Below are 15,575 nucleotides of genomic sequence, written 5' to 3' on the forward strand. Positions count from 1 at the left end.
CCTACTTCCTCCTCCCCTTCTCACCCCTTCCTCCCATACCTCCTTTTCGTCTCTTCATGTCACCCTCCCTTACCTCCCATCCTCTTTCCAATCCCCTCCCGTCTCCTAATAACTTCCCTTTCCACACACCCATCACCTTGTCCCCCGCTTTCCTCTCTCTCCCCACCCCCTCCACCCTTTCTGTCGGTGTGTGAACTAGTGCATTCCAAAAGTAAGACATTTTGTACAGCTAATCTAATTACTGGACTGTGAAGGGGCTGAATGGCCTGCTGTTTCTCTTGATGTTATGTGATAAGCAAAGTCCTTTTCTTGGCTGTAGACTGATCCACACCTGGAAGCCTGCAGTGCTGTTGGTGAAAGCCCCACTGCCCTGTGTTACACTGCTCCAACTAACTATCCCACGCTCTGTGTCTATATTCCATGTCAAACTGGTCAAGATGTTGAAATGAATGCATTTTTGTTCTGATTTGCAGGATGTAGCCGGGGGAAGTTTCGATGCGACACAAGCTTTTGTTGGCGAGTTGGCAGAATTCAACATATGGGACCGGATTCTGACTCCGATGGAGATCCAGAACATTGCCAACTGCTCCACCAGTACCGTGGGCAACATCATCTCATGGGAGGGCAGCAGCACCGAGCTGTTTGGGGGGGCCACAAAGTGGCCTTTCCAGAGGTGCGACGTGAATAAAGACTCAGAGCAGGATTAACAGTTGGTCCCTGGCCTGCACTTCACTGAGCCAGACATGGACCAAGCCAGCTTTCTACAATCTTTGTCATTCCTTCAATTTGCAACAGGCACCTACAGGGGACAGAGCAGCCAGTGACCCTGGGGGCTGAATTAGTCGCTGAGTGGCTGTGGAATCATTGTTCAGTGCTAACGGAAATTCTGTTTTAAAAAAAACCCTAATTTGGCAAGATTAAGAATGAAATGGCCAATATCCCAGGAAGCTCAACCCAAAGCCCAGAGACATTGGCACTTTCCTGATCATGTTTGTACATGTATGATTTCCCTCCTTGGGCTCAGGGTGAATGTTCTGAGTATTTGATCTGAAAATGAGCCTTTGTGGGTGCCAGTGCAGCTGTTAGACCATTCCCGTGTAGATAGCAGTAGAGCTAGCTCCCGTATGGCTCTTTCGGTTTGGGGAAGTGATAATGGATGAGATTTCCCCAGGGTATCCAGATGCCAGATGTGACTCTCACTCTCTGAATCAGGTCATTCCCTGATCCTTTCACCAGGTCTTTTTCGTTATAAGGAAATTTTCTATTTGTGGTTTGTCAGTAATTCACAGCCAGGTGGAATCTCCCTGCTTCTGCCCCTTTCGCCAATCTCGTGATCCTGCACAGTTGACCTTTCTGTTTTCGCCCTTTTTCTGGTGTAGCTGGGGCCTCTGACCAGCCCAGGACTCACTCACTTCTGGTACTCCCAAGCCTTGTTGTCAATCCTCTGATAGATTCTGTACTGATCCCGGAGTGAGAGATCCCTGCTCCTGCAGAAAGTTCCCCTCAATAGCCAAAGTTAATCTCCAGCCCTCACTGTGTGCACTTCACTCTGTCCCCTTTGGTACCCAATGTTTCAGGAAATTGTTCTGTCGTTTCAAACGTTGATGTTAAATGGCCAACACTGTGGAATATTGCTGACCTAAGACTCCAGCTGGGGCCAACAAAACAGGTGGAAAAATGATAAAATACTTCAGGTTCTGGAGACCTGAAATAAAAACCAAAAGAACTGGAGAAACTCAGCAAATCTTGGCAGCATATGTGTGGGGAAAAACAAAGTTAACATTTTGAGTCTGATTAAGCTGTTCTTTGGAACTGTTGCTGCTAGATCTGACAAGTTTTCCAGCAAGTTCAGTTTTTATTCCAATAAAACAGGGGTATATGTAAGCTGTGGCAACCAGCCAGGACCCATCTCTGTACAGATATGGGGATAGACTGAGATTAGGATGGAGGAGGTGGTCACTATCACTGCGATTTATCACCGGCTTGTTTTCTGTGGCCTTTATTTTTGCTGATGTCACAACTGTTGCCAAAGTTTTAACAGTTGCAAATGTTTAAGTCATGTTTGGTTTGAAGAGCTGTGAGGTGTGGTGGAGCAGCTACACAGACGTCTTGTTCAGAGACTTGATCCCCACGATCGATTATCTGCCTCATGAACTGGCTGAAGTGGCATCACAACCCAGGAGAGTTAGTGCAAACATAAAAATCAGGAGCAGAAGGAGGCCACTCAGCCCCTCGAGCTTGCCCCGTTATTCAATATGATCATGGCAGATCTGTTTGCAGTTTCAAAATCCACATTCTCTCCCCCCACCCCCGATCCCCGACAACGTTTCAGCCTCTTGTCTAATAACAATCTACTTACCTCTGCCTGTATCGTCCTTGAAGTGTCCTAGTGTCTATCATTCAGCTTCCAGCTCATAAAGGCTGAGCTGTTCTGCTGGTAACTGGTGTCAGAAAGCAGTTCCACAGTGAACCCTAATGATTAATGCCTGCCCATTGGCTGTGCCACACACACTGACCATCAACGCACATTCCCACTGTTAAGAATCACTGCTGTGTTCCTCCAGCTCCACACTGTGTTATTTCTTACTTTGCATTTGTTTTTTACAGAAATCATTTTGAAATTGCCGCCTTTGGTTCTTGATCCTCCTCTGAACAGGAATGGTTTCTCCCCGTCCACTCTGCCCAGATCCCTGATGATTTTGAAAACGTCCTTCAGATCTCCTCTTAGTTTTCTCTTTTCTGAAATAAACAGGCCCAACTTCTCCAGTCTCTCAGTATAAGAGCCATACGATGTATGATGCTGACCATGAACCACAGCTTGACCCTTAGAGACACTAATTCAACATGGATACAATCACCAGGTACTGCAGGCTTGCTCCTCTGATTGGGTTTACACCTGGAGATTTGATCATTTGAACTGCTGTTCTCTCCTCTCATCTCCAACATTGTTCCAACAAACAAGTGTTTCAAACAAAGTTCTCATTGGTATTAAGGTGACTCTCTGATTTCTCAGCTGAGTGCCTCCTGCAGTCAGTGTTCTGGAGGTGGACCTACAATGGTGGGAGAGCCCAGGCAATCCTCTAGAGATGGTGATCCTGGTTTGATGTCACTCTGCCAATTCAAGAGGCTGATAACGGGTTAGGGAGGAAGATGTCAAGCAACTGTCTGTTTGCCAAACTCACTGGTAGTAGTTTGTAGCCTGATGCTTGTAAATGACACAATGTGTGAGTTTCCAGCATTTTTCTGTTGAATGCAATACCAGTGAATGTGTCATGTCAGCATGTGCTCATCTGTGGATCATTGATTGTGACATGATCATTGCAAGGAAACTCATACTCAGTGCACTCAATTCTGCTCAGGGTGTGAGAATTGAGTCACTTATTCATGTTTCTCAGTACCAGATGCTGAATGTTGGTGATCTGTCGATGCCTTTTTACATGATAAATTGTTCAAATCTTTTAATACTGTGAGGTGATTTGTGGTGTTTTATTATCTATTCTGTTACATCCCGAATCATTAAATGAGCTGAAGATACAACAGCAATGTGTCATGTTTGTTTGCAAATCCCTGATATCTCTGTTGTCCAGCTTCCAACAAAAATCCTCCAAATGTTAATGTACATTATTGCCCAAGAGGTGAGAGATGTTTCTTTTACGTAGACATGGAAGTAGGGTGTGACTGACAAGGTTGATGTTGGTTGTCCACTTCCAAATGCTCCTTGAGACAGTGGGAAAATCTTCTTCTTGAAACTCTGCATTCCCTGTAGTGTGGGCCCAGCACAGTGCTCTTAGGAAGGCTCTCCAAGACGTCACGCACTGACACAGCCATACAGTTACAAGCCCATAAGACCAGAAGACCATAAGACATAGGAATGGAAGTAAGGCCACTCGGCCCATTGAGTCCACTCCACCATTTAAATCATGGCTGATGGGCATTTCAACTCCACTTCCCTGCACTCTCCCTGTAGCCCTTGATTCCTTTTGACATCAAGAATTTGTCGATATCTGCCTTGAAGACATTTAACGCCCCGGCCTCCACTGCACTCCATGGCAATGAATTCCACAAGCCCACCACTCTCTGGCTGAAGAAATGTCGTCTCATTTCCGTTTTAAATTGACCCCCTCTAATTTTAAGGCTGTGCCCATGGGTCCTAGTCTCCCCGCCTAATGGAAACAACTGCCCAGTGTCCACCCCTTCTAAACCATACATTATCTTGTAAGTTTCTATTAGATCTCCCCTCAACCTTCTAAACTCTAATGAATACAATCCCAGGATCCACAGCCGTTCATGGTACGTTAAACCAACCATTCCAAGGATCATCCATGTGAATCTCCGCTGGACACACTCCAGCGCCAGTAGGTCCTTCCTGAGGCGTGGGGCCCAAAATTGGACACAGTATTCTAAATGGGACATAACTAGAGCTTTATAAAGCCTCAGAAGCACATCGCTGCATTTATATTCCAACCCTCTTGAGATAAAAAGCAACATTACATAGAACATAGAATATAGAAAAGTACAGCACAGTACAGGCGCTTCGGCCCACAATGTTGTGCCGTGGAATAATCCTAATCCAAAAATAAAATAACCTAACCTACATTCCCCTCAATTGACTGCTGTCCATGTGCACGTCCAGCAGTCACTTAAATGTCACTAATGACTCCGCTTCCACGACTACCACTGGTAAACTATTCCATGCGCTCACAACTCTCTGGGTGAAGAACCTCCCTCTGACGTCTCCTCTATACCTTCCTCCTAACACCTTAAAACTATGACCCCTCATGGCAGTCAATCCTGCCCTGGGGAAAAGTCTCTGGCTATCGACTCTATCCATGCCTCTCATTACCTTGTACACCTCAATCAGGTCACCTCTCTTCCTCCTTCTCTCCAGAGAGAAGAGTCCGAGCTCAGTCAACATTTCCTAGTAAGACAAGCCCTCCAGTCCAGGCAGCATCCTGGTAAACCTCCTTTGCACCCTCTCCAAAGCCTCCACATCTTTCCTATAATAGGGCGATCAGAACTGGACACAATATTCCAAGTGTGGTCTCACCAGGGTTTTGTAGAGCTGCAGCATAACCTCACGGCTCTTAAACTTGATCCCCCTGTTAATGAAAGCCAAAATACCATATGCGTTATTAACAACCTTATCCACTTGGGTGGCAACTTTGAGGGAGCTATGCACTTGAACACCAAGATCCTGCTGTTCCTCCACACTGCCGAGAATCCTGCCTTTAATCCTATAAGGCATTACATTCGCTTTCTTAATCACGGACTCTACTTGCAAGTTAACTTTTAGAGAATCCTGCACCAATGCTCCCAGATCCCTTTGTACTTCTGCTTTACGAATTTTCTCACTGTTCAGAAAATAGTCCATGCCTGTATTCTCTTTTTTTTTCTGAAGTCATTATGACGTGACTTATAGTGTTTAACTGTGATAATGGGAAGTGCAGATGCTGGAGAATCCAAGATAACAAAGTGTGGAGCTGGATGAACACAGCAGGCCAAGCAGCATCTCAGGAGCACAAAATCTGACGTTTCGGGCCTAGACCCTTCATCAGAGAGGGGAATGGGGAGAGGGTTCTGGAATAAATAGGGAGAGAGGGGGAGGCGGACTGAAGATGGAGAGAAAAGAAGATAGGTGGAGAGAGTATAGGTGGGGAGGTAGGGAGGCGATAGGTCAGTCCAGGGAAGACGGATAGGTCAAGGAGGCGGGATGAGGTTAGTAGGTAGGAAATGGAGGTGCGGCTTGAGGTGGGAGGAAGGGATGGGTGAGAGGAACAACAGATTAGGGAGGCAGAGACAGGCTGGGCTGGTTTTGGGATGCAGTGGGGAGAGGGGACATTTTGAAGCCTGTGAAGGGTCTAGGCCCGAAACGTCAGCTTTTGTGCTCTTGAGATGCTGCTTGGCCTGCTGTGTTCATCCAGCTCCACACTTTGTAATAGTGTTTAACTCCTGTTTTAGACCTCACATAGATCCAGAGTTTTAGAACCATAAAAACGACCCAGCACACAAAGGGGGCCATTCAAATCTCTTATCCATGCTGGCTGAAAGACAGCTAGATGCCGTTTCTAATGCCATCTTTCTGCACGTGGCCCATCGCCCTGCAGCCTACAGGACTCAAGGTGCAGGTGCAGGAACTTTTTAAAGAGTTTAGGGTCTCTGCCTCCATCACCAACTCAGGCAGCGAATTCCAGACACCCACTAACTTCGGTGTAAAAAAGTTTTTTCTCAGGCTCCCTCTAATCCTTCGGCTGCTTAGCTTGAATCTGTAACCCTGGCCTTGCCCTAAATCTGTAGCCCTGGGTCTCAGCTTGAATCTGTAACCCTGGCCTTGCCCGTAACCTTGGGTCTCTGCTTGAATCTGTAACCCTGGCCTTGCCCTAAATCTGTAACCCTGGGTCTCAGCTTGAATCTGTAACCCTGGGTCTCAGCTTGAATCTGTAACCCTGGCCTTGCCCTAAATCTGTAACCCTGGGTCTCAGCTTGAATCTGTAACCCTGGCCTTGCCCTAAATCTGTAACCCTGGGTCTCAGCTTGAATCTGTAACCCTGGCCTTGCCCTAAATCTGTAACCCTGGGTCTCAGCTTGAATCTGTAACCCTGGTCTTTGATCTCTTCTTGCCCAAGGGGAACTGGTTCCTCCTGTCTACTTTATCCCTGACCCTCACAATTTTGTGTACTTCAATCATGTCAGCCCCTCAGCCTTCTCTGTTCCAAGCAAAATGACCCCAACCTCTCCAGCTTCAATTTGTTCGCAACAACTCTCCAGCCCTGACAACATTCTAGTGAATCTCTGCACTCTCTTCAGAGCTATTATCTCCTTTCTGTAATGTGGTGACCAGGTCTGCACACAATATTCCAGCTGTCACCTCACCACAATAACTGGTGACAAATTTCTCTGATAACTTCTGCTTGCTGAATTCCAGCTAGTCGATTTCACAAAGGCTTCAGGATTTTCAGTTTGTGAGGAAAGTTACCATCCTCCAAATAGCCAGATTAAAGACATTTTAAATTCAGGTATTCATTTTAGTTGTAACAGATCATTTAATAGACAATAGACAATAGACAATCAGCGCAGGAGTAGGCCATTCGGCCCTTTGAGCCAGCACCACTGATAAATGAAATGATTCACTAATTTTAAAATTGTTTTAACAGGAATTAACAAGAGGCCGATGCGCTGAGGAATGGCAGATGGAGTTAATTTAGATAATTGTGAGGTGCTGCATTTTGGAAAGGCAAGTCAGGGTAGATATATACACTTAATGGTAAGGTCCTGGGGAGTGTTTCTGCACAAAGAGACCTTGGTGTGCAGGTTCATAGTTCCTTGAAAGTGGAGTCTCAAGTAGATAGGATAATGAAGAAGGCATTCGGCATACATGTCTTTATTGGTCAGTGCTTTGAGTATAGGAGTTCGGAGGTCATGTTGCGGCTGTTCAGAACATTGGTTCGGGCCACTTCTGGAATATTGCGTTCAATCCCGGTCTCCCTGCTATAGGAAGAATGTTGTGAAACTAGAAAGGGTTCAGAAAAGATTTACGAGGATGTTGCCATGATTACAGCAGGTTTGAGCTACTGTGAGAGGCTGAATAGGCTGGGGCTATTTCCCCTGGAGCGTCGGAGGCTGAGGAGTGAACATATAGAGGTTTATAAAATCATGAGGGGCATGGTCAGGGTGAATAGCCAAGGTCTTTTTCCCCAGGGTAGGGGAATCCAAAACTGGAGGGCATAGGTTTAATGTGAGAAGGGAATGATTTAAAAGGGGCCTGAGGGGCAACCTTTTTCATGCAGAGGGTGGTGTGTGTATGGAATGAGCTTCCAGAGGAAGTGGTGGAGGCTGGTACAATAACATTTAAAAGGCATCTGGATGGCTATATGAATAGGAAGGGTTTAGAGGGATATGGGCCAAATGCTGGCAAGTGGGACTAGATTAATTTAGGATATCTGGTCAGCATGGACAAGTTGGATTGGAGGATCTGTATCCATGCTGTATGCTTCTATGTCTGTATGACTTTAATACACTTTAAGTAAACAAGTATACTGCTGTGTCAAAAACTATTGAAAAATGTAATGCCAATTCAATAGAATCCAGTTTGATGTTATTTATAACCATTTAAAAATATCTAAGAACATGTAAGAATATCTAAGAATAGAATCTCCATCAAGACTTGAAGTAGAGTTTTAACTTAAAGCCCAAGGCAAGTGAGAATCGTCTTTGGTGGGAGATAATACTGTTAGAAACCTATTATCTGTGGGCTTGTAATACTGCTGAAATTTCAGTAAAAGGGTTTTGTTTTTATATTATGTTGACTCCTCCGGCTTTGCAAATATAGATGTCAACCCCTGTATAGGTTCCTCCCATCTGCTGTGATAATGTACCATTTGTAACATTATTCTTAAATTATTAATGAAGATTCCTTGCTGAAGTTGTGAGCTATTATCGAGTTAATTGATTTGTGATTTTTCACATTCCTTTCAACGCACCCTTATTCCTTCAACCTTAAAATAATCCTTTGTTGAATGTTTATTAGTAAAGAAGCTTCATTTTCATCTCCAGAAATTCATTTTTCTTTCTCCCTAATCTTTCAATCTTAAAAGAATCCTTCGTTAAACATTTATCAGTCACAATATTTCATTTCTCTGACTTTTGAGTATTATCTTACCCTGGTTTCTGACAGTAATTACACAATGAGGATCTTTACCTCTCTGATCAATTGGATTTTTTTTCGGTATTTCTTCTGTAGTCGACATTTTACATTGATGCCTAAGTGTAATGTTGCTATGTGTCTTTCCAGGCTCCTTTTTCAGTGAGTAAACTGTTGTTTATGTTGTTGTTCTTTGTGCTGAACATTCATTTATTTAATAGCATCTGCGTGATGTCTCCACGTCTCTTTCTAGTTATACCCTTTTCTCGCTAACGAGGATGGAGTTTCATGGTTAACTCCTACATGAATCGTAAAATGTTTTTAAAACCTATGTTGCACCACCTGATTAATCATGCTTATTTTTCAATCAAGCCTATATTTCTAACCAGATATTGTTGCAAGAATGCTATATGGATTGGAGGGGAATTTGCAGATGGTGGTAATCCCATGCATCGGCTACCCTTATCCTTTCAGATTATAGAGATTGTAGGTTTGGAAGGTGCTGTCCAAGAAACACGAGGATGCTACAATAGCACTGTATTGAAATCTCTTGCCACACTGCGGGAGGTAATGGCCGTGCATTTGTGGTTTTTACAATTCCCAGTCTTTTGTCAACTGGAATTAAAATTCATTATGTTCACATCTTGACCCAGTAAGGTCACTCACCTTAGGCTACTGGTTGGTATAAACCCTGGTTTCTATGCTGTGTCCTTGATGTTTGGCTCCTCATACACAATTTGAAGGAAGCCATATTCTGGCCACATCAGGGCTTCAGTGTAGTCTCCACTTTGGCTGCAAAACACAAGGAAGAAATGTAACTCCGAAGGTAGCCTGTGTCAGCTCTGGTTCAATGGCGAGCCATTCACCTCCCCATCCAAAAGCTGTCCCGTATGTACCAGAGACTTGATCACAAAGTCCAAGCCACTGCCTGTACTGAGGGAGTGTTGAATTACTGAAGGAGCATCTTTCAGGTGAGATGTAAAATTGAGACCTTTCTGCTCCCTCAGGGAGGGGATTAGAAGATCCTATAGTCTGACTTTGAAGAAGACCATTCCTGATGTTCTAGCTTCTGTTTACATTTCAAGTGATATGTCTAAAAACAGGTTATCTGTCATTTCTTTGTTGGAACTAGTTGTATCTGCAATTCCTACATTACAACAATGACTAAATTGGCTGTGAGGTTATGTGATTTCCTAATGATGTGAAATGTGTGATAAAGATGCACTTCTTTTGTCTTGTTGCTCAGAGCCACAAAACTTCTCTTTAAGGATTGATCCCAACACTGGGTGAGAACCTGGGGGAGAAATGGACATGGCAATGAAATGGGTATGTAACTGTAATGAGCTGGAAGCAGTGGACCTCTACCTGCTGAGTTGATTGAGGAGGACCAGCAGCTCAATCTGGGGGACTGCAGCAGGGTTTGTCCCTGTCCAAATGGTGGTTCCCATTTAGATCCTTCTGGTTCACTAGTTGTTGACTGTATCATAGACATGATGCTGAGACTGTGGGATACTTGAATGCTCATTAGCTGAAAGCAGAAGTCATTCTATAGCTGGAGAAACATAAGCTGAAGTATCTGTATGATCCTGAGTGAAGGATATCACCTACACACAGAGAACTCAAGGCAATGAAGAGTGCAGTTTCCATTTCTAATGGACCACTTAGCAATAGACATCATTAGCTTGAACACACGAGCCTCAGACAAATGACTCCATCTGGATTACTTTGGGGTGTTTAACATTCACTATAGAGGAAGCTGCATCGATATTTCCTCATTTGAGAGTGTAATTTGTGACGCTATTTGAAAAAGAACAGGCTGATTATTCAACTGTTATTTCACTTTTAAGCAATTTCCATTTTATACCTTTGTCCTTTGAAATGTACAGATTGATGGTACTAATGGTGAGTTATTGCTGGATGCCACTGACGTGAATGTGTGGCCTCTGGACAGCTCCCATGCTTGGTTTTATACTTTTGGAACAAAAACAAAGTTGCTGGAAAAGCTCAGCCGGCCTGGCAGCATCTGTGGAGGAGAAAACAGAGTTGACATGTGGGGTCCGGTGACCCTTCCTCAGAGCAGTTCTGAGGAAGGGTCACTGGACTCAAAACGTCAACTCTGCTTTCTCCTCCACAGATGCTGCCAGGCCTGTTGAGCTTTTCCAGCAACTTTGTTTTTTTTCTTGATTTACAACATCCGCAGTTCTTTTGTTTTTATTTATAATTTTGGTGATATCCACAGTGTCATATCACAGCTGTGATGTTCAATTTAACACACTCAGCTTTCCAGCACCATCTGTGATGTCTTCCTGTGCATGTAAAGCATCATCCCACAGCCCCACACATGGATCTTTAGAGTACAATCCAGATGCACTGCGTCCCTCAGTCTGAGCTTCTACATGACTGCATCAAGAAACCCCCTACTGACATCTGCTGATCAATCTGGCTGATGCTAATTGCCTTTCCAATCTGCTTCCTGTGGTTTATCTTTACCCGATCTTCCCCTTCCTACTTTCAGCTAAATACCTAATCCATCTTATTACAATCTGTTTGTAACTGTGAAGACAGGATGATGAAATATTAGCAATATAAAACAGTTTACAAGAATGGTTCCGGCAATAAGAAATTTGTGAAAAGAAGTTAAAGAAATTGGGACTGTTGTACTTGGAGAGAAAGCCGACAGCAGATTTGACAGACGTTTTCAAAATCATGAGCAGGCTGGAGAGTGAAAATGGGGTAAAGATGTTTCTGCTCGTTAAAGGAACAACAAGAGGATGTAGATTTAAACTGATGTGCAAACGAGCAAGGGTAACATGAGAAAAAAGCTTTTTCATACAGTGAGTAGTTATGGGTTACCTTGAAGGACTCTCCTTCTCCATTGCTCCCCTCGCATGAGGTGTAGTGACTCTCACATTAAACCAACAGCTCAATTGTATGGATGGGTTAGCTCTTACGTTCTGGTTTTGGTGTAGAAATTTGGTAGGGGCAGCTTCAACTGAGACATTTGAGAGGGAATTGGATGATTATTTGGGTAGGAATGTTATGCAGGAGTATGGGGAAATTGGCACTCGATAATAGGACTAGTGCGGGCACAATGGGCTGAATGGCCTCCTCCTGCATTGTAACAAATCTATGATCAATTGAGGAAGAGCAGTTTTTACCTCAGCGGGAAGGAAATGGAGGATTGGACACCCCAAGAGCACAATCCACTGTTACCTCCATGACAGATCACAACAAGAAGGCACAACATGGCCAGACACTCTGCCATAAATCAGAGATAAACACAAGACCAGTCAGGCCCTAGGTATCAGAGTCGCCCACAAACCAACACCCACCCTGTGACAACTACTGACGAGTGAAAAGGATCCCATACCCACAACCAATAAAACTAACATAATGTACAAAATGCCATGCAATGATTGGAAAACATTACATAGGCCAAACTGGGAGAAAACTCACAATAGATACACAAGCACCAACTAGTCGCCAAGAGACACGACTAATTCTCACTGGTCTCAGTTCACACGGACAAAGAAGGACATGAATTCAACTGGGACGACCATAATAGCACAAGCCAAACAGAGAATTCCTGCCAGGGAATTCCTGGAGGCCTGGCATTCCAATCGGAACTCCATCAATAAACACTTTGAACTGGACTCTATATACAACCCACTGAAAAACAGAACCAGGAATATTGCCAACCACCCCAGCAAAGTGAGACGTATAAATTACAAGTGGGACAGAACACCAACACGTCGCTGGAGGCGCAGTGATGATGTTACCGAGCGGGGTGATGAAACATCTGCCACCAAACACAGCGGCTCAGTGTGTAACTCTACAACCTCATCCACAACCCGAGCTACAAATCTTCTCAATAACTTTAAAAGTACGTTCATGTTTCATGGAATAAAGGCTTTCTTCTCCCAATTTACTGTCTCTCTAAATCCTCAAATCTTCCTGAGTCACTAATCCAACAGCACTTTGATCGCGAGGGTGAGAGGATTATTTTAGCTTAACCAGCTTAGTGAGAAACTGATGGTTTTGCCCTTTGATCTATGCCCTGACTCTCCTTTCCACAGGCTTCAACGGATGAGCCAGTCAGTCAGTGGGGCTGATTGGAATAAAATTACCCCCAGCTGGCCCTGCCTCCCCTCCCTCAGAGTATCAGGGCTGAAGCCAATGGAGACAATGACTCTGCCCAGGCCCCATCTAATGTCAACATCCAGCAGCAGCATTGGTTAATAACCTGAACGCTCAACCTTCCCTCCAATGATTGCGTGACCACCTATAACCCTGAGCTTTATCCCTGTCCATGGTTAGCTAAGAGCAGGGATTGATTCTGAAGTTTCTCGTTCCATATGACTCAGAACCCCATCAAACTGCTCATTGATAATCAGGATCCCTGATTGAAAATTGACCTCTTTATGGGCCTCAGTTGGAGAATAGGGGCTTGGAGAATAACAAGGAAATGTGGATCGTGTTTTTGCGAGAATGTATCTGCCTGTCTTTGCAGAGACCATTCTGGGAATGCATCCCACAGTATCTGTAATTATCCATAACATGGACTGTCCTGTAGAACAGTGGACCATGAAGCTACAGTAGAGAAAGGAGCAAATATTAGAGACTATGGGAAAATCCATTTCACTCACAACCTTTAACTGTGTTGGTTGACCTACAAACCTGACACTAGTTCACTCTAGAAGGGTCCTCTGATGCTGCTTGGCCTTCTGTACTCATCCAGCTCTACACTGTGTTATCACTAGTTCACTCTTACTTATTTTGGTTCTGAATTCTATATTAATTGTGATTGGAGGTTGAAAATAAAACCTGATTTAGGATTTTACATAGAGATAACACGGTGTAGAGCTGGATGAACACAGAAGGCCAAGCAGCAACAGAGGAGCCGGAGGTCTTTCAGCTCCTCTGATGCTGCTTGGCCTGCTGTGTTCATCCAGCTCTACACCGTGTTATCTCAGATTCTCCAGCATCTGCAGTTCCTACTATCTCTTCGGATTTTTCATGGTGTGAGGAGGGGATGCAGTGCAGACAAAGCAGTAAGTGATTGTGATAGAAACCGAAAGAACTGCAGCTGCCGTAAATCAGGAACAAAAACAGAAGTTGCTGGATGAGCTCAGCAGGTCCGGCAGCATCTGTGAAGAAAGAATCAGAGTTAACATTTCAGGTCTGATTTCTCTCCACAGCTGCTTCTAGGCTTGCTGACCTTTACCAGCCATTTCTGTTTTAGTCCTTTCTATTATAGCCTGGCTGATTGTACCTGACAATGCTTTGACTTTCAGCAGTGCGGAATCCTTTCTGTTCTGAGGAGGGTTACTGGACCTGAAATGTTAATCTGATTTTTTTTTCACAGGTGCTGCCAAACGTGCTTTTCTAGAAACTTCTGTTTTTGCCCGTGAGTGAATGTACTGGGCAGTGATGCACAGAGCAAATATTGGATGCTGACATTTAGCTCACAGTGGGAAATTACACCAAGGATGTGCAAATCTTACACAAACAATTCTACAACTTGATTCATCAGCTACACAGTGATTGGAATATTTCATATTTCCCTTTCTGTTTCTGATGAATGATGCACCAGAACTTATCTGCAAATCCCTCTACTCCTCCATCCCACATCCCGGCTGTCACGCAAAAACTGAAAGATCAGAGAATGCTGTAAATCAAAAACAAAAATGCAATTTGCTGAAAAAGGTCAGCAGGTCTAGTAGCAGCAGGCCTGTGGAGAGAAATCAGAGTTAACATTTTGGGTTGAGTGACCCTTCCTCAGAAGAGTTCCTGATTGTACCTTCTATTATAGCCTGGCTGATTGTACCTGACAAGGCTTAGTGTGCAGGTAGCAGTGCGGAATCCATGTGTCCCAGGGAATATTTAGAAACCAGTCTCAATGGCACTCACAAGTCATTGAGGAGCCAGAGTAAGAAATGAAAAATGCAACATGGGCACTACCAAAGCGTATTCTTTCTGGTGTGGCCAAAAATACACTTGGGACAGCGTAGGGCTTTCTCTTTATTCAGTCACCTCTCACCGATATATCTCTGTAACCTGGGGTTGTCCCTGTCCTGAGAGTGTTTGACGAGAAAATCTAGAAGAAATTTTAATTTCAATTTAAAAGAGGAGAGGGAGCTTCATTTTACATCCAACCCTTGCTGTATCAGCTCTGGGAGCGTTTGATGTGGAAGTGTAGCTCTTGGCACAGTGATAGTAACCCTATTTCTGGGTAAGGAGGTCTGGATTCAAGTCCCACCTGCTCCAGAGGTGTACAAGAACATCTCTGAACAGGTTGATTAGGAAATATCTAGAGGTAGTGTTACTCTGTGTCTAACTTCATACTGTGGCTGCCTGGCACATTCAATACGACCAGTATAGAGGCAGTATTACTCTGTATCTAACACTGTGCTATCCCTGAACTGAGAATGTTTAATGGGACCAGTATAGAGGCTGTGTTACTCTGTATCTAACCCTGTGCTGTCCCTGTCCCTGAGAGTGTTCGATGGGGACAGTGTCAAGAGAGCTCTTGTTTCAGTTTTATAGAGTAGTGAGAATGTTACTCTGCACCCAGCCCTGTCCTGAGAGTGTTTAATGGGGACAGTGTAGGACAAGCTTCACTCTGTATCTAACCCCGTGCTGTCCCTGTCCTGAGAGTGTTTGGGAGGGAACTTGGCACCAGTTTCAGCGTGTTGTATTTTCTGTCATAAGCATTTCCTCTTGCATATGAGCACAGGAGCCAAGCTCTTTAATTGTGGTGATTTGACAGTAATGTCATGCTCATTACTGTGCAAATGGATTCCAGCTAAGCCCATTTGTAAGTTATATTCACTGATGCTTGTCTCTCACTTAAACTTGCAAATGTGAGTCACTGTAAGATTGCATCAATAATGAAGCACCAAGGGGAAGCAGCTTGCTCTAAAGCTCATAAATTTGT

General features: G+C 44.2%; 1 protein-coding gene across 3 annotated transcripts in view; it reads left to right on the top strand.

Annotated features, from left to right (window-relative positions):
- LOC125447163 (neuronal pentraxin-2-like) overlaps nucleotides 1-3,537 on the top strand; it is a 74,284-nt gene extending 70,747 nt beyond the window's left edge. For all 3 annotated transcript variants that reach the window (XM_048521350.1, XM_048521345.2, XM_048521346.2), the window contains one exon: nucleotides 474-3,537. In XM_048521350.1, coding sequence (XP_048377307.1) covers nucleotides 474-707 — 234 coding nt within the window. In that variant the 3' untranslated portion in view covers nucleotides 708-3,537. The remainder of the gene's footprint in view (nucleotides 1-473) is intronic.
- Nucleotides 3,538-15,575: the final 12,038 nt, after the last annotated feature.

This window comes from Stegostoma tigrinum, chromosome 38, assembly GCF_030684315.1.
Source record: "Stegostoma tigrinum isolate sSteTig4 chromosome 38, sSteTig4.hap1, whole genome shotgun sequence".
In the NCBI taxonomy this organism is placed as follows: domain Eukaryota; kingdom Metazoa; phylum Chordata; class Chondrichthyes; order Orectolobiformes; family Stegostomatidae; genus Stegostoma; species Stegostoma tigrinum.